The sequence below is a fragment of the Triticum urartu genome, chromosome 6A (genome assembly GCF_056163025.1).
Source record: "Triticum urartu cultivar PI428250 chromosome 6A, HENAU_Tu73, whole genome shotgun sequence".
Classification (NCBI taxonomy): Eukaryota; Viridiplantae; Streptophyta; class Magnoliopsida; order Poales; family Poaceae; genus Triticum; species Triticum urartu.
The window spans coordinates 399,432,940-399,452,461 of NC_141878.1; the positions used below are offsets into that span (position 1 = coordinate 399,432,940).

The 19,522-nt window shown below is 45.6% G+C and overlaps 1 protein-coding gene across 1 annotated transcript; it reads right to left on the reverse strand.

The window, feature by feature from the left end:
• On the reverse strand, nt 1-2,249 carry LOC147965392 (uncharacterized). The gene is made up of 6 exons (XM_087530438.1): nt 2,096-2,249; nt 1,782-1,996; nt 1,331-1,635; nt 919-1,064; nt 416-593; nt 1-52 (listed from the first exon to the last, which is right to left on the reverse strand). The coding sequence occupies exons 1-6, from the start codon at nt 2,247-2,249 to the stop codon at nt 1-3; spliced, it is 1,050 nt and encodes a 349-aa protein (XP_087386564.1).
• Nucleotides 2,250-19,522: the final 17,273 nt, after the last annotated feature.

Here is a 19,522-nt window from a genome sequence, read left to right on the forward strand (position 1 = left end):
CTAAAGTTCAACATTCAGAAAACCACCTAAATGTGAACATTCAGATAACCACCTAAAGTTCAACATTCAGATAATCACCTAAAGTTCAACCACATATCCAGTAGCAAGTTCTACATATCCAGTACTCCACCTCAAGTTCAACATTACAAGCATCAAGTTCAACATTACTAGAGTACTCCACCAGTACTCCACCTCAAGCATCAAGTTCAACCAAAATAACACCACAGTATTTCACATTACATGGCTCCTCCTCCTCCCATGCTAGCATTGAAGTAGGACATCCATCCAGTGTGTGTGCCATCAGTAGGAATGCCAGCATATTGCCTGGGAGCACCTCTTCCAGCTCTTCCTCTGCCTCTGCCAGCTCCTCTTCCAGATGGTGGTGGTGTAGTAGAAGTAGCACCAGCTCCTCTACCAGCTCCCCTTCCTCTTCCAGATGGTGGTGTTGTAGTAGAAGTAACACCAGCTCCTCTGCCAGCTCCTCTTCTTCCAGATGATGGTGGTGTAGGAGCAGAAGCAGCAGGTCTTGGCTGTCTTGCTGTTGGTGCAGTAGAAGGACCAGCAGCTCTTGGCTGTGAGGTACTTGGAGTAGCCTTGCAAAGAAAAGGAAACAATTAATAATGCTAGAAAGAAATGTACAAGAAAGAAAACATTAGTATATTTCAAGGTGAAAAATTATTACCACATGCTTATTCTTCCTCAAAGCTAGCTCAGGCGTCAACTGTTTAAGACAGTTTGTGTACCTATGCCCTTGGAGACCACAATTGCCACATGTTATGGTCCCCATTCTTGAAGTTTCTTTTGGCTTTGGTACTTCAAATTTGCCCTTGATCCTCTTTTCTTTCCTTCTTCCTCTCTTGATTTTGAATGCAGGTGGTTCTATGTCTGGACCAGGGGTCCTTGTCCAATCATGCTCACCAGGCACAGGAAAGATCATTGGTTCATAAGTTGCAGCATAAAAATCTTTCTTGAAGAATTTGCTGACATAATCCTCTGGTTTCCTTTTAGCCTTGTTTATTGCAGAGATGGCATGGTTGCAAGGTATGCCACTAAGGTCCCACTTCCTGCATCCACATGTCTGAAGTTCCAGGTTAACAGCATGTCTTTGTTGCCCACTTGTAACTTGCCATAAGTTGACCCCTGCCTGTATTGGCTTGCAGTATCTGGCCCTCTCCTTCTTAGCCTTTAGCTTCTCACTGTAATGAGGTGTTATCTCCCATCTTGCTTCCTTAACACTCTCTCTCTCTTCATGTGCCACCTCACCATCTACTTATCTTTTATCCCATCACACATTGTCCTTATAGGTTTTCTCCTAACATCTAGAATGTACTTGTTGAACACCTCAGACAAGTTGTTCACTACCAAGTCAGTCTTGCAGTTTGTGTCAAATGCATGCCTTGCCCATGTCTTTTTTGGTATTGCAGTAAGCCACTCCCAAGCTTCCTCACTTTCAGCTCTAAGATCATTCATTGCAATATTAAATTTGTGTTCATTGTAGGCATAGCTAGCATTATCCATGCACTTCTTAAGATCTTCACCCCTAAAGCCAGCATTTTGGAAATTTGCATATATATGTCTAAGGCAGAACCTTTGGTTGCAATTTGGAAACACAGCATTCACTGCATACAGTAACCCCTGACACAAACAATATAACAAGTCTAAGCTACATCCTAAAGAAATATGCACCAATGAATTAAATATGCATTCTAATCTACTATAAACACTTGTGCAAAACATAATGAAACTCTAAGCTAATGTAAACACTTCTGCAAAACACATACCTTTTGTCTATCTGACCTTATAGTATAAGGTCCAAACTTGCCCACTTCTCCCCCTAGGCAAATTTTCAGTTGGTGTAGAAACCAACACCAACTAGCTCTGTCCTCTTGTCCAACTATGCCAAATGCCAGTGGATATATGTTGTTGTTGCCATCTCTACCAGTGGCAGCAAGGAGTTGAGCACCTGTAGTGAGCTTAATGAAGCACCCATCAACACCTGCATAATCAACATTTCCAAACATTAAATACATTCAAGTGAGAAACAAAATCTAGTACTCTACAATATGTAAATGGTGCACAAGGTTTAGGAACTAACCAATGAATGGCCTACACCCATTGAGAAACCCCTCCCTTGCTCCATTCATGCAAAAGAACATGGCATGGAATCTTGGGCCTGGGTGGGGTATTCTTGCAGTTGGTGTTGGAGTAACAGTAGTGACTATTACTCTGCTCCCAGGGTTTGTGTCCATGACAGTCTGAGCATAGTCTTTAAGCCTAGGATATTGCTTCTTGTGATCTCCTAACACAGCTTCAATAGCTATGTTCTTTGCCCTATATGCCATGCACTTGGGCACATCTACACCATAATTTTCATTGCATGCATCAATTATAGTCTGAATACCAGTAGTTATATCAGATCTAAAGAGATGCTCATATTTCTGTGCTAGCCACTTAGCACTAACCCTGGTGGTGTCTGTGGTACTAGGGCAAGTGTGTTCTAGTCTCATCTTCTTAATTACAAAGGTTTTCTCCCCTTTTATAACTGCTGCCACCATTAAGAAGTGGCATTGTTTATCTATACACTCAACAATTATCCTCTGATCTGAATTCCTGTGATACCTGAAATTCCTGGCCTAGGTGATGTGCAAATTCAACAAAGCATCTCTGAATTGATGCTGATCCCTAAAACACAACTTCAAACACAGTTGCTCATGTGGTTGCTCCAATTTCTCATTATACCACTTCCTAGCAGGCCTTTTCTTTGCCCTACTCTTCCTTTTAGTTGATAGGACAAAAGAGAGTGGCTCAAAACCATCATCATCACTCTCCCTCAACAACCCCTTCTCTTCTTCATCTGATGATGGTCTGAAATCAGGTTCAACCTCTGGTAGCTCACTACAATGTGACCTAGTGGTTGGGCCTCTTCTAACTAGCAGCTTCTGCTTCTTCTTTACAGGTTCAGCTATAGTTTCTTCTTCTTGTTCAAAAGTCCTATCTTGTTCTACCTCAAATGGGTCCTCAACTTCAGTGTCACCCTCATAATGCAGCATTTCTTCCTCTTCTGATTGATCATCATCCGATTCTTCCTCTTGTGCTTCTAGCTCTCTCTCTCTCTTTCCCTCTTCCACCTCTACATCTTCATCATCAACAATGTAATTAGGGTCACTTCCAATTTGACCATCCTCATCAGAGGCATCACTGTCCTCATAAGCCTGAAATCCTTGATATCCCTCTTCTTCTTCTTCCAAAACTGCTTTCAACTTGTCTGTTGCATTTTTTGCTTTCTTGTGTGCAAACACCAGCAGGACCAGCAGGGTGATGTGTGATACATTGACTGTCAAAGACTACTCCTTCCTTATCAATAGCTAAGGTAGGAGGCTCACTAAGATCATAAACAATAGGCTCTTGGTACACCACAGTGGACAAGTCTGGTTTTTCTAAATGCTACCTCTCAAAAACAGTATCACGGGGTGGACAAGCCCTAACTAGCAAATTAAGCACCAATTTGTCCTGGATCTTCCTCTTTATCATCTATAATTCTGCATGACTGTCTACCAAATCCAGCCCTTTCTCTCCTAAAGATGGATTTTCAATGTGAAACAAACAATCATATGCATTAAATCCTTGGGTTTCCATCACTGCAACCAAATTCAGATAAGTAATATCTGAACCACACAGCTTCATCTCCAATGGCTCTCTTGCATCAAAATGGATCCTTACTTCCCAAATGTCTTCATCCAAACTACAGAACAAATTAAATTTCATGTATTCATTATAATTACTCTTAATTTGCAGAGCAACAGTACAGTACAGTGCAATTTAAAGTAACCTGTAAGTCTATTATTTACTAATTGAGCACAATAGCAAAATTTGGAGAGCAACAGTACAGTACAAAACAATTTAAAGTAACAGTACCAGACAGTTCAGAACAATTTGGAGAGCCACAATAATCCCAAATTTTTACTGTCATTGAACTAATTTGAGAGTGCAATACACTATGTTACTAGGTTAGTTTAATTTTCCTATACTAGTCACTTCAATTGGATAAAACCTAATCCCCAACTGGATAAAGCAGAAGATGAACAAACCCTAAAAATGCCCAATTGGATAAATCAGAGGAGGAAGAGGACAAGGGTACTTACAGCACGCCGCCAAGTCCATGCGTCAACTCATGGCTGCTGCTAGGGTTCGCCACCCACTGATGCGCCAACCGCAACCGCTGCTCCATGGTGAGTAACATCGACTCCTCGTCGTCGGTTGAGTACGCGGAGCTGGAGTCGTCGCCGCCATCCCAGTCGACGCCAGCCGTTCCGCTAGGAGGCCAGAACGGCATCTCACCGCCGCCGTGGACGCCCGCGCCGTAGTCGCTGCTTTCGTCCTCCAAAACCATGGCGTCGGCGGGGCGGTGCGGCGGTGCGGCGGCCGGCAGTGGGGACGCGGGCGGCGGCGACGGAGGAAACGAGCGAGGAGGAGGAGGGGAGGGGAATGGTGCGGCCGGGCTGGAGCTGGTGCGACCGGACCAGGTTGGAGAGCAGCAGCGCACCGGCTCGTCCTAGTCAGCGCGCGGGCACACGCCGATTGGCCAGCGTGGCACCTGACGGGTGGGCCCGAGCTGTCGGATCGGGCGTCAATACGTATAAATACGCGTTTTAGCCTAATTTGCAAAAACTTAGACCAATGTTGGTACTGACACGCAAAAATTAGCAATCGTGGTACCAATCTGCATGTGATGCCCGAATTGTGGTACTTCTGTGCAATTAACTCCTCCGAACCTTCTTGATCTTCACATCAAACTGATTTTGGGCTTTCCTAGTGAAGTTTATGAAGATCTTCTGGACCTGCAACTTATCATTAAGAAAGAACACCCACGTAAATCTTGAAAAATCATCAACTATAACTAGACCAAAAGAATTTCCACCTAGACTCTTGTAGGCATTGGGACCAAAAAGATTCATGTGAAGCAGCTCGAGTGGCCTCCTTGTGGTCATAATGTTCTTCACAGGATGTCTTCCTCCAACCTGTTTACCTACTTGACAAGCACTGCAAAGTCTATCCTTATCAAATATGACATCGTTAACTACAAGGATATGATTTCCTTTAATAAGCTTGTCAAGGTTTCTCATGCCAACGTGACCTAGTCGTCTATGCCACAACCAACCTTTTGAGGATTTAGCAACAAAGCAAGTTTTAGGTTGTGCCTTTTTAGAGAAATCGACAATGTAAAGATCACCTCTACGCATACCCGTAAAGACCATTTTATGATTGTCTCGACGAAATACTTGGCAATCTACCTCAGTAAATAGGACATTCAAACCAAAATCAGCAAGTCTAGATACTGAAAGTAAGTTGTAGCCAAGAGATTCAACGAGCATGACATTTTGAATGGAACTATCATGTGAGATGGCCACCTTACCAAGGCCAACCACTTTACCCTTTGAATTATCACCAAAGGTGACATATTTTCGAGGGCCGTTGTTTTCAGCAAGCTCACGAAACATCTCTTCATCTCCGGTCATATGATCAGTGCATCCACTATCAAGAACCCATTCCTTTCCTCCTGATTCATATCCCCGAAGATTTGCCATAAGACCAAAATGTCTCATTGCATCATCAAGATCGAAGTCACTATCATCATCATCATAATATTCGTGTTCATCATGATCTTGTGACTCATCATTTCCTAGAGAGGGTAATTCATTAGATAAATGATCAAAGTGGTTACTTTTATGAATTCTTATAGCTTTGAGTATGATATCATTAATGATTCCAACATCTCCTTTAGCATGCTTAAGATTGGCAAGTTCAAGAAGACATTTACCAAAACTAGGATCACTAGAGTTCATTTTACTCAAGGCAATAGATTTATGGAGAATTTCATCCAAAGTTTTCAAGGAATGATTGGGAAACCGTTCCTCAAGAAATTTCCATATAGTATAGGCGCAATTTTGAGTAGGCAAACTAGCAATCAAATCTTTGGGCAATCCTCTAATGATGAGCTCAATGGTTCTAAGATTGCGAATCATGTCAATATCTTCATCTAGGGTAGGATGCAAGGGATCAATATGGGGAGCACAAGGGCTAGCAATATACTTGTTCAAATGATATTGATTGAAGATTACAAGCATCTCATTTTTCCACTCATGAAAATACTTTCCATCAAGAATAGGCACTCTATGTCTAAGACTCCCTAGAGTAGACACATCCATCTTCCTCCAATGGTGATTAAACCAAGGCAATGGAGACCAAAGCTCTGATACCACTTGTAGAATCTAGAAGTAGATGTGTCTAGAGGGGGGGGATTAGACACTTAGTGCTAAAGTTGCAATTTTTAAGCTTTTACGGTTTAAGTGGAGTTTAGGCACAATTTCAATACACACAATACATATCAAGCAAGCATGCAAAGAGTATATGAGCAGCGGAATGTAAAGCATGCAACTTGCAAGAATGTAAAGGGAAGGGTTTGGAGAGATCAAACGCAATTGGAGACACGGATGTTTTTCCCGTGGTTTGGATAGGTGGTGCTATCCTACATCCACGTTGATGGAGACTTCAACCCACGAAGGGTAACGGTTACGCGAGTCCACACAGGGCTCCACCCAAGGGCAACGGTTGCGCGAGTCCACACAGGGCTCCACCCACGAAGGGTCCACGAAGAAGCAACCACCCACAAAGGGTCCACGAAGAAGCAACCTTGTCTATCCCACCATGGCCATCGCCCACGAAGGACTTGCCTCACTAGCGGTAGATCTTCACGAAGTAGGCGATCTCCTTGCCCTTACAAACTCCTTGGTTCAACTCCACAATCTTGTCGGAGGCTCCCAAGTGACACCTAGCCAATCTAGGAGACACCACTCTCCAAGAAGTAACAAATGGTGTGTTGATGATGAACTCCTTGCTCTTGTGCTTCAAATGATAGTCTCCCCAACACTCAACTCTCTCTCATAGGATTTGGATTTGGTGGAAAGAAGATTTGAGTGGAAAGCAACTTGGGAAGTCTAGAGATCAAGATCCATATGGTAGGAATGGAATGTCTTGGTCTCAACACATGAGTAGGTCGTTCTCTCTCAGAACAAATGAGTTGGAATGGTGTGTGTGTTCTGATGGCTCTCACTTCGAATGAGAAAGAGGTGGAGGGGTATATATAGCCTCCACACAAAATCCAACCGTTACACACAATTTACCAATCTCGGTGGGACCGAATCAGAAAACTCGGTCTGACCGAAATAGTAAACCTAGTGACCGTTAGGAATTTCGGTGGGACTGACATGCAACTCGGTAGGACTGATATGGTTAGGGTTTGGGCATAACGTAATCTCGGTGAGACTGATTACACAAACTCGGTGAGACCGAATTTGGTAATTAGCTAACCAGAGAGTTGGTCAGGCAAACTCGGTGGGACCGATTTTCTCTTTCAGTGAGACCGAGTGGAACTCGGTGAGACCGAAAAGTTACAAAGGGGAAACACTGAGTTTACATTGCAATCTCGGTGGGACCGATTCGCTCTTTCGGTGGGACTGAAAAATTACGAAAGGGAAACAGAGAGTTTGCAACCCCATCTCGGTGGGACCAAGATCCTTATCGGTAGAACCGAATTGCTAGGGTTTGGCAGTGGCTAATGACAAGTGAAACTCGGTGGCGCCGGATAGGAAGAATCGGTAGGACCGAGTTTGGCTTAGGGTTTAGGTCATATGTGGATATGGGAAAGTAGTTGAGGGTTTTGGAGCATATCACTAAGCACATGAAGCAAGAGGCTCATTAAGCAACACCTCATCCCTCCTTGATAGTATTGGCTTTTCCTATGGACTCAATGTGATCTTGGATCACGAAAATGTAAAAGTGAAGAGTCTTGAGCTTGAAGCTTTAGCCAATCCCTTGTCCTTAGCATCTTGAAGGAGTTCCCACAACCTTTAGTCCATGCCACTCCATTGTTGAACTTATCTGAAACATGCTAGATAGAAGTGTTAGTCCAACAAGATATGTTGTCATCAATTATCAAAACCACCTAGGGAGCACTTGTGCTTTCACGCGACCGCCTAGGCGCGCTGGAGCAGGAAGCGCCGCGACCGCCTAGGCGCGCTGGACGACAAGGCCCTGGTTCTTGCCGAGGACCGCGTGGCCTTCATGGAGATGGAGGCGAAGGCTCGCTCCTCGCTGAGGACGCTTTATGACAGCGGCCTGGAGAGCCCGCTGGCTGGTGCCGAGGACGGTCCTGCCAAGCTGCTTCCCTTCCTGGTTCGTGCTCTTGAAGATGTCGCCCTTGGCCTTGGCCCCACGGCTGAGGCCGAGGCACGTGTCCTGTCTTCTGCAGCACTGACGCGGGTGCTCACCCACATCTACCTTCGCGATCCCGACGTCGACCTTGACAGCCTGCTGGAGCTAGTAAGCGGCGAGCGTGCCGCTGCCGCTGCCGAGGCCGTGAAGGGTCACGCGGACGATCTGCTGGGAAGTTCCGGGCCTTCAGGACCAAGCCGAAGCAAGGCGCTGCCGACCCCACTGCTCCATAAGGCGAACCCACTCCGCGCTGCTCCACCACCGACAAGTGATTCCGTTGTGGCTCCTGTCCTGCCTTTAATTCCTGCACATGTATCATGCCTCGGGGAGGCGTTTAAACTTGCGTTTGGCATTGAGATAACAGTGTGGACTGTAATATTTGCTTTTGAATTCCTTGAAATTTGCGCTTTTCCTTCCTATTTGCTTATGTTCTACACTGGCAGATCCCGGCCCCGCGCATACCTCACCCAGTGTTAGTCTCGACCGGAAACCAGGATGGGGCCAAGGAGTGAGGGGCTACGTGACAAGTTAGGCTCCTGAGTCGCGATGCTCAGGAGTCCCCCTTGGCGCATGAACAGCAAGTAGGGAGGTGTGATGTGGGTGGATCTACCGTTCTACATCTGCAGAGCCCGACCGCGCACATACCTCAACCGCTGTTAGCCTTTCTGAAAGTGCGTTATATCGACTAAGGGGGGGTGAATAGGCGATTTTTATGAAAGTCTTCAAAACGTGGAAGTTATGAAGACAAACGATAGAAATAAACCTATTACCCTGCAGCGGAAGGTAGACTACACTAGGCAAGCCATAGTCAAGTATTCAATAGAGTGAAAGCACAGTGACTAATAGCAGCAATGTAGTAAGGATCAGGTAGGAAGATATTGTGAAGCCACACAGAACACGCAGTCACTCAGTGAAGACAAAAGATAGTGCGAACATACAATGACTTCACAAGGAGTAACAGTAAGTAAAGGGAAGGGAAGATGAAACCAGTGACTCGCTGAAGACAATGATTTGTTGGACCAGTTCCGGTTGCTGTGACAACTGTACGTTTGGTTAGGGCGGCTAGGTATTTAAACCTTAGGACACACAGTCCCGGACACCCAGTCCTGAACACGCAGCTCAGGACACCCAGTCCTCGCCGTATTCCCCTTGAGCTAAGGTCACACAGACCTCGCCCAATCACTCTGGTAAGTCTTCAAGGTAGACTCCCAAACCTTCACAGACTTCGTTCACCGGCAATCCACAATGTCTCTTGGATGCTCAGAACGCGACGCCTAACCGGCTGGAGGATGCACAGTCCTCAAGTGTAATAAGTCTTCAGATCACACAGACAAGAAGACTTAAGTGATGCCTAATTCTCTTTGGCTCTGGGTGGTTAGGGCTTTATCCTCGCAAGGAATTCTCTCTCAAAGGCTTCGAGGTGGGTTGCTCTCAAACGCAAAAGCCGTACTCTGAATTTGAGCAGCCAACCGTTTATGGTTGTAGGGGGTGAGCTATTTATAGCCACTTGGCAACCCGACCTGATTTGTCCGAAATGACCCTGGGTCACTAAGGAACTGACACGTGTTCCAACGGTCAGATTTCAAACTTACACGGCAACTTTACTTGGGCTTCAAGCAAAGCTGACTTGCCCGACTCTGGACAAGATTCGCTCTCAAAGTCTTCACTCGAAGACATAGGTTTTGTTTAAGCCTCACTTCAGTCATTCTGACTGGTTCTCTTGGACCCCACTTAACAGTACGGTGGTTCCTATGACTCAACACAGAAGAAAGAGAACTACGAAAGATCTAAGTCTTCGAGCTCCATAGGCTTCATGTGGTGTCTTCTCTTGTCATAGTCTTCAATGTGAATATCATCATATACCACCTTTGACTTCAATGTCTTCATACATTTTTAGGGGTCATCTCTGGTAGGAAAACCGAATCAATGAGGGACTTCTACCTGTGTTATCCTGCAATTCTCACAAACGCATTAGTCCCTCAACTAGGTTTGTCGTCAATACTCCAAAACCAACTAGGGGTGGCACTAGATGCACTTACAATCTCCCCCTTTTTGGTGATTGATGACAAACTAGTTGAAGTTTTCAACGGGGAATATAATTTGTGAAATTGTAAAGGATAAGGAATTGTCTTCATAAGTTGCAAGGGCTCCCCCTGAAGATGTGCATATAAGTAATTTGCTTTTGGAATGCAAATGCACATGGCAGGTTGTACTTGTGGAGATCCACTTCAACTTATGATGACAATCCACTATGCATGTGAAAGTATATGAAGATAATGACATGCATAATGGAAAATGGACGTCTGCAGAATGATCTAAGTGCGGAATTTATCTTCGCACATGCGGAATTTATCATCGCAACACAAGGTGGCAGATAAGTAGCAGACGACCATCGAGTTTAAGTGTTACAACTCAAAGAACCAAAGGTAGCAAAACGAGAGTTGTAAGCACGAAGCAAAATATAAAGCACCCGCCCATATGGACCCGCTTGAAGACTATCAACCTCATATGCTTCTGCCCTTTTGTCAGTAAGGACCAAAAAGGTTTGAAGACATAGAGCATCTACTCGTTCCCATGAGGAGTAGGTGAAGCAGCGGGGTCGTTGGTGGTGTTTGGCGGTGCTGAAGAGCTTGGAGCAGAGTCGAAGTGTGCTGAAGGAGGTGGCGGTGAAGTAGCATCGTCTTCATCCTCGATCACTCTGGCATTCACAGTTGCAGCAGAGGAATAGAACTCAGAGTCTTCAAGGGATGGAGTTCGTCGCAGCATAGCCCTTCGAGGAGGTGTGGAGTCAAACTTGAATTGCTCAGTGAAGCCATCCTCTTGAAGATCATCTTCAGAACACATCAGCGTTAGCCCTTTCCATGTGCGGCGAGAGGTTTCATGGGAAACAAAAGCATTCTTGGTGGCAAGATTGCGAATGCGATTAACATCCACCAAGAGGCTTTGCATCTGACGCTTCAGCCAGTCATGATGCCTATCCTGTTTCTGATGAAGAGCCACAAGAAGCTCTCGGTCATTGAGAACACGAGTGCACTTCTTGGGTCGTGGAGCAGTTGTACTGTCAGTGGCTTCAGTGAGAGCAGGATGCGGTGCACGTGTAGTGCCAGCCAAAGGATACACACGAGCGACTACTTCAACTCCTTCAATGTTCTGAGAAAAACTCTAATGCTCTGCATTCTGAAGACTTAGGGGTTCCTTGGCAGGCTCAGGATAGATGGCTTCAATCGACATATCCACATCAGGCAGAAAAATCCGATGATTGCGACCAGATGGCTGATATGAGATAGCGGAGTGAAGTTTGATCAGCCGCATCACCCAAGGGCCGTAGAACTTCAAACCAAACAGATCAGAGCCAGATGCAGCAAGTTGGCGAATGAAGAAATCATGTGTATTGAAACATTTTCCATGAAGAATGTAGAAGACCAAAGTCGTCATTGCACCTTCCAGCTTGGCATGGGGAGAATGTCCTTTGATTGGCCAGAGAGTTCGCCTTATGATGTGATAAATGGTTCTTGGCAGATACTCAAGGTCTTCAACGAAGAACTCCGTGGGATAAGTAGCATCTTGGGGCAATGGCTTCATCATACTGAGCATCTGACTCATATTAGGTTCAGTCTTCTGAAAGATGCTCTCAATAGCTTCACTATGAAGCTGACAGCCATGCTCGTAGAGATCGCCAGGAGTGGGCAAACCAGTGAGCTCAATGATGTCAAAGGCTTTGGCTTCGTGATGAACGTTTCCTGTCATCCACTCCAGGACCCAAGTCTTCGGATCTCTGCTATACCCGCGGATGTGAAGTGTGGCATAGAATTGGAGCAGCAACTCTTCATTCCAATGCTCTTGGTCAGTGACGAACGGCAGCAGTCCAACCTCTTTGAAGCAATCCAGAGCTTCTTCTAGACAGGGTAGACCAGCTATTGCTTCAATGTCAAGGCGCTTGTGTGGGAAGATGCGACCTTGGTAGTAAAGAACGCATGAGTAATAGCTTCGTTGCGGATAACTCCAGAATCGATCAGATGATATTCTTTCCCTGGAGTAGGGGTTCCTGGAGCTGTTGAAGAATGTGTTGTCTGCTCTGAAGCCATTGATATTGAAGGAGCCAGGTGCTGATGCAGGACCTGGGAACCTTGGCAATCTTGGGATTGGCTTCTGTACCTGAGGCCTGTGCTCAACATGATAGTCGAACTGGGGACCGGCAACAGACTCAGAAATAGAAGTGGCGGGATCAGTGGCTTTGCTGACTGCTAGTGCTTTTGTTGGTGAGGGCTCCACATTACTTCAGCCATGACAGCGTCAGTGGCTTCAGTGGTGTTGGTGGTGGCAGCCTCAAGATGTTCAACCTCCACTTGATGAGCTGGAGGGTCGGTCACAGTCACGTTCTCCTCGAGAACTGCTTCTTGGTGGGATAGGGGAGTAGCAGCTTGTGGGACTTCTTCTTCATCGGCTGATGCAGCTGGAATGTCTTCAGCAGTTTCAGACGCAGATACTGGAGGCCTTGGTCCTTTGCGAAGCCTGCGCAACGCAGGTGACGCCTGTGTAGTTGGAGTTGGCTGGGCCTCAAAGTCTTCTTCCTCTTGTGGGCGATCAGCCCATGAAGCATCCTGAGCGATTGGCGTCAGAGGACGACCAATGCTGATGAGTTCGCTGTGCTCGAGCTGAGGAAGGACTGCACCATCTTCTACATGGTCATGGTGACCAATGTCTTCAGCAGCGATGGGATCAGCTGCTGGAAAGTCTTCAGCTTCATGAGCCTCTGTGAAAGCAGGCTCATGGATTGTCAGTTGGCGTTCAGCGTCAGGACGAACCATGGAAATGGGTTCAACAGTCAAAGGCTCTGTGGGAGCAGCCCGTTCTTTCTTGGTCTTCCTCTTCTTCTTGGAGGGGGCAGTAGGAGAGGCTTCAGGATGTTTCCTCTTCCTGGCTTCAGCCTTAGCAGTCCTCGTCTTCTTCAATTCTGAAGTGGTTGACCTGGCCTGTGGCTTCGAGCCAGTCATGCTAGTTGGGAAGACAATGGGATCTACTTCCTGCCTTGGTGCATCGGGTTCGGCCATAGCGGGCTTCTTCTTCTTCTTTGCAGCCATCCTGGGGTCGATGCTAGGACGCCCAAGGGCCTTGTGCTTCTCAGCCTCATTGTAGGCTTGCACACACCTGTCAGCTAGGCTCTTCATGCGCTCACGAGAACCTTGAGCTTCTTGACGCTTCTTGAGAAAGGCTTCTTTAAGCTCGTGCAGCATGAGCTTGAAGTTCTTGACCTCTTGTACACTAAGCTTGGCCATATGCTTCTTGAACTGAGCCTTTTCATAGTCAATCTTTTGCTTCAGTTCGACGATGCGCTGAGCGAGAGCTAGCTCTGAAGCAATGGCGCCATGGAAGGCGACACTGAGGCCAATGGGTAGCTGCAGATCTTCGAAGCTGATGTTTGGCGTGTCAAACCACTCATCAATGAAGTTGTGGATGATTGTCACATCAAAGAGAGGCAAATCATTGAAGATTTCTGCTTCTTCTTTGCTCTTGATGAGTTGCTCAAGAGCGTCATCTGCAAGATCTTCATCACTTGATAGATCAATGGCATCATTGCGCAGAATGTCAGAAGCTGTTAGCTCTTGGCCGGTGTGTGGCAGAGGCATCTTGACCTTCTGGGGCTTGGAGATGCGTGACAAATCTTCAGACTGCACACTGTCTTCAGGAGGTGCAGTTGCTAGTGGCTTCGCCCGTGAGATTTTTGGTGCAGAGGCCGGCTTTGAAGCTTTTGGCTTCTTCAACTTCTTTGGCTTCGGCGCTGCAGGCGCTTCATCTGATTCAGCGTCAGCTGCAGGCTCATTCACTGCAGTCCCTTGAACCAAGATATGGGTGATGAGGCCTTCAAGGTTGTAGAAAGGACCGACGGCATTGGGTTCTGCATCTCGTGTGCCGTCAGCCCTTGGAGCTGAGGGACCAGGGTTGAAGTCTAGTCCCAATGTCTTCTTGTTTTGCTTTGCTGAGTTCTGGGCAAACTGGAAGTTGCGCTTGAATAGAATGTCGTCACGACACCATAGTAGTGACGATGGGTGTGCATCAACAAGCTGTGGCCCACGGACCATGCAGGGATAGAAGCCTTGTTCAATGGCTTCATCTTTGGACCTGGGTTGAAGATTCTTGTATAGGATGTCTCCCCACGGTCTCTTGATGGCATTTTTCTCAGCATATTCCTGGGTTACAAATCAGTATTTGAACCATTGTTCTGCCCAATATCTTCGAATCCATTGAATTCGGGTCTTGCGCTGATTGTAATCCTCTTCGGGATCTGTCTTGTACAGTTCTGAGAGGTCATCTGGCAGATCTCTAGATGTTTCTCCACGACGCTTTCTGCCACCCTTCCTTGCTGATTTCTCTGAAGCCATGAACTTTAAACTGAAAGGCTTCAACACGTTCAAAGGCTTCAAAGATTTTCTCTTGCTGGACAAACAGGAACTTGCTTCCGGAGAATTTATATGATGTTGTAAGAATTCTGCAAATGAATGCAGACTATGAGAACCAAGGGATTCTCCCACAGACATGTACCTATGACAGCATTAAGGTGCGAGGGAAGGGGAAGAGGTCATATGCATTCTCAGAAGATTTTGAATATAAATCCGTTTAGAAGACATTGACCTCATCGTGCGAAGACATTCACTCATAGATAAGGAGTTGGTTCCAGATTTGTATGAATCCAGAGATCAGTACAAGTGAGGAATCTAACTACTTTGTGAAGCATAAGTGAATATACTAGGCATGTTATGAGATGCAGTATGAGAGAGATCTAACTTGTGTGAATAGAAACTGCTTGTGGTAGAAAGTGACAAAGCCATAGGATCAATGGTGCCGTAAAAAGGAAGTTTTATTTACCACACTAAGAACTGCTAGACGGAGTGGAAGATGAGGCTGAGCAGTTCGATCTTCCGTGCCCTCACTTGGCGACGGAGGACACCTACGGCGACGGCAGAGAGGACGATGTCCGCGGTCGGCGTGAAGACGGTGTCGGAGAGGTTGCGGCAGCGAAGCGCTTCGTCGCCGGCGTCGTCGAGGGCTAGCGGTGGCGCTAGGGTTCGTGCGAGAGTGGAAGAAGAGATAATGACCGCCGTGAAGTGTGTATTTATAGGTACAGGGGCGGCACTGCATTATTACACAGGTGCCCCTGGCGATTCGCATCTGAGGAACACGTGGCCATTATTCAGAATTTTTGGGGTTTGTTCCACGTCCCACGCACGCCTGGATTGTTGGGTGGTCGTTCCTACTTCTCCGGGTTTCATGTGGAGGAATGAGCATTGAAAGTGGACTTAAGGTTTGTCTTTGTATCTTCTGCTGACAAGGACGCAGAGAAGACATTCGATAGTTTCAATAGAATGCATATGATTTGGAGAGATAGAGTTTGAGATAGATAGCATAGAGAGGTTAGGGTCCGATCACATTCACTTAGTTCAAAAGGTTCAACAAGAAGACATAGCTATAAGTGAATGCTGTAGAGGACAAAACACTAGTATATATACATATCTATAATCAACATAGTGAAGATAATCATGAAGATGTGTTGAGATCAAAGCCAAACCAAATGTGAAGACATTGCAAGGTAACGCCATGAGTGAAACACTTCAAAATAGAACATTTGGTGGTGGCATTACCCACCGTATAGGAAGTATTAGACCCAGACACGGTGCACAATTATTGTGGCGCTCCGAAGTCAAATTCCACATTAATGTATTCACACTTAGAATGTATGTCTTCATTGATTGAAGATATACTTTACTTCGTGTGTTGCACATCTAAGTCATCAATATGCATAAGGGTTAGGATGTGTGCCTGATCACAGGACATTTGAGGATTCCAGGATATTTAGCTCACACCGTAACTTGCAAAATCTCTTCTCATCCAAGGGCTTGGTGAAGATATCTGCCAATTGCTCTTCAGTGTTGACGTGTATGATATCAATGTCTTCCTTCACAACATGATCTCTGAGAAAGTGATGACGAATTTCAATGTGCTTTGTCTTCGAGTGCTGAATAGGGTTGTTGGCAATCTTGATGGCGCTTTCGTTGTCGCAGTAGAGTGGCACTTGCTTCAGATGAATGCCATAGTCCTTGAGTGTTTGCTTCATCCACAGAAGCTGAGCGCAGCAAGATCCAGCAGCAATGTATTCAGATTCAGCAGTGGAGAGAGATACACAGTTCTGCTTCTTTGAAGATCAACATACAAGTGATCGTCCCAGAAAGTGACATGTGCCTGATGTAGACTTGTGATCCACTTTGTCACCAGCATAATCAGCATCCGAGAATCCAACCAGATCAAACTCTGAGCCCTTTGGATACCATAGTTTTAGAGTTGGGGTGTGAGCCAAATATCGAAGAATTCGCTTCACAGCTAAGTGATGCGACTCCTTTGGTGTCGCTTGAAATCGAGCACACATGCAAACACTAAGCATAATATCTGGCCTAGATGCACATAGATAAAGCAAAGAACCAATCATGGAGCGGTATACCTTTTGGTCGAACTCTTTACCATTGTTGTTAGGGCCCAAATGATGCTTGGCTGGCATTGGCGTCGTCAAGCCTTTCCAGTCTTGCATACCGAACTTCTTCAGGCAATCTTTGAGATACTTCTCTTGAGATATGAAGATGCCGTTGTGTTGCTGTCGTATTTGAAGACCGAGAAAGAACTTCAGCTCTCCCATCATAGACATTTGATATTTCTCTTGCATCATATATCCAAACTCTTCACTGTACTTCTGATTGGTGCGGCCGAAGATAATGTCATCCACATATATTTGGCACACAAACAGTTCACCATCATATGTCTTCGTGAAGAGAGTGGGGTCGAGAGAACCAGGTATGAAGCCTTTGCTCTTCAGGAAGTATTTGAGTGTGTCATACTAGGCCCGAGGGGCTTGTTTGAGGCCATACAGTGCCTTGTTGAGATTGTATACCATGTTAGGATGTTTTGGATCTTCAAAGCCAGGAGGTTGTGCACACACACTTCTTCTTCAATCTTTCCATTGAGGAAGGCGCTCTTCACATCCATTTGATAAAGAAGTATGTTGTGATGATTTGCATAGGCCAGCAGTATGCATATGGCTTCAAGTCTAGCCACAAGAGCAAATGTTTCATCGAAGTCAATGCCTTCCACTTGAGTATATCCTTGAGCAACGAGACGAGCTTTGTTTCTGACAACTTGACCATGCTCATCTTGCTTGTTGCGGTATATCCATTTGGTGCCTATTATGTTGTGCTTCCGAGGATCGGGACGCTTAACCAGTTCCCATACATTATTCAGCTCAAACTGTTGAAGCTCGTCTTGCATAGCTTGAATCCATTCAGGTTCCATGAAGGCTTCTTCAACTTTCTTGGGTTCTGTTATTGAGACGAATGTGAAGTGCCCACGGAAATTTGCTAGCTGAGTTGCCCTTGAACGAGTGAGTGGACCGGGTGCATTGATGCTATCAATTATTCTTTCAATCTGCACTTCATTGGCAATGCGAGGATGTACAGGGCGAACATTTTGCTCTTGCTGATCATTGTCGTTGTTAGAAGGAATGTCTTCAGGCTGAGCATTGTCTTCATGTTGATCAGGTGCTGAGATGATAAGTTCTTCTTCAGGATGAGCTTCAGAAGGTATAATTTCTCCAGTTCCCATTAGCTTGATTGATTCACTGGATGGAACTTCATCTAGCACATTTGGCAGTTGCTCTCTTTGTGAACCGTTGGTCTCATCGAACCACACATCCACTGTTTCAACCACTTTGTAATGAAAGAGATTGAAGACTCTGTAGGAGTGCGAATCCTTTCCATATCCAAGCATAAAACCCTCATGTGCTTTTGGTGCAAACTTTGAGGTGTGATGTGGGTCCTTGATCCAGCACCTGGCGCCAAATACTCTGAAGTAACTGACATTTAGCTTCTTGCCAGTAAGTAGCTCATAAGATGTCTTGTTCAGAAGCTTGTGAAGATAAACACGATTGATTGTATGGCATGCAGTATCAATGGCGGCCAGAATTTTCTTGGAGTCTTGTATTCATCTAGCATCGTTCTGGCCATCTCAATGAGTGTTCTGTTCTTGCGTTCGACGACCCCATTCTGCTGTGGCGTGTACGGGGCTGAGAATTCATGTGTGATGCCCAAGGTATCAAGATATGTATCAAGGCCAGTGTTTTTGAATTCAGTGACATTGTCACTTCTGATATGCTTTATCTTGGCGCCATAGTTGTTCATTGCTCGATTGGCGAAGCGTCTGAAGACATCCTGCACTTCCGTCTTGTAAAGGATTATGTGCACCCAAGTATATCTAGAATAATCATCAACAATGACAAAGCCATAGAGACAAGCAGTAGTAGTAAGAGTTGAGTAATGAGTGGGACTGAAAAGATCCATGTGAAGCAATTCGAAGGGTCGAGTAGTGGTCATGATTGTCTTCGAGGGATGTTTGGCCCTTGTCATCTTTCCTGCCTCACAGGCACCGCATAAGTGATCTTTCTTGAACTTGACGCCCTCGATGCCTATGACATGCTTCTTCTTTGCCAGGGTGTGGAGGTTCCTCATGCCAGCATGCCCAAGCCTCCGATGCCAGAGCCAGCATTCTGAAGCTTTTGCTAGAAGACATATGGCAAGCTATGGTCCTGCTGAGAAATCTACCACGTACAAATCATCTTTTCGATACCCTTCAAATACTAGAGACTTCTCAGATTCCATTAGAACAAGGCAAAGATATTTTCCAAATATTACGATCATGTTTAAATCGCAAAGCATTGAGACAGACATTAAGTTGAAGCCAAGGGATTCAACAAGCATGACTTTATCCATGTGTTGATCCCTTGAGATTGCAACTCTAGCTAGACCCAATACCTTACTTTTACCAGTGTCAGCAAATGTGATGTGGCTCTTGTCGGATGGACGTAAGGTTGAGTCCATAAGAAGGCTTCTTTTGCCAGTCATGTGATTTGTACACCCACTATCAATAATCCATTCTGAAGACGCTGGTGTCGTACCCTACAGTGCAGTTAGGGGGATAGGCTTCACGAAGAGTATTGTGAAGCAAAAACATTTGACGAACCAGTGGGTTATGAAAGCTTATATCTAGATTAGGACTAATAGGGAGAGTAGCAAGCGATTCAAGAACGAAGTACATAGTAAGACCATTTGGGCATTTGATCTTGCGCCCTACAAGATGTTTAAGGTCCCCAGCAATAGCGTCAGACGATTTTGGTTTTCTGCTGGAGACCTTTCCCTGCAAAAGAGAGTTAAGCTTT

Coding starts and splice junctions, on each gene's coding strand:
- LOC147965392 (XM_087530438.1), bottom strand. CDS start 2,249: ATGGACACAAACCCTGGGAGCAGAGTAATAGTCACTACTGTTACTCCA. Junction 1,065..1,330: donor TTGTCTGAGGTGTTCAACAA/GTACATTCTAGA, acceptor ATGTGGATGCAG/GAAGTGGGACCTTAGTGGCA. Junction 594..918: donor AATGATCTTTCCTGTGCCTG/GTGAGCATGATT, acceptor TTTCTTTGCAAG/GCTACTCCAAGTACCTCACA.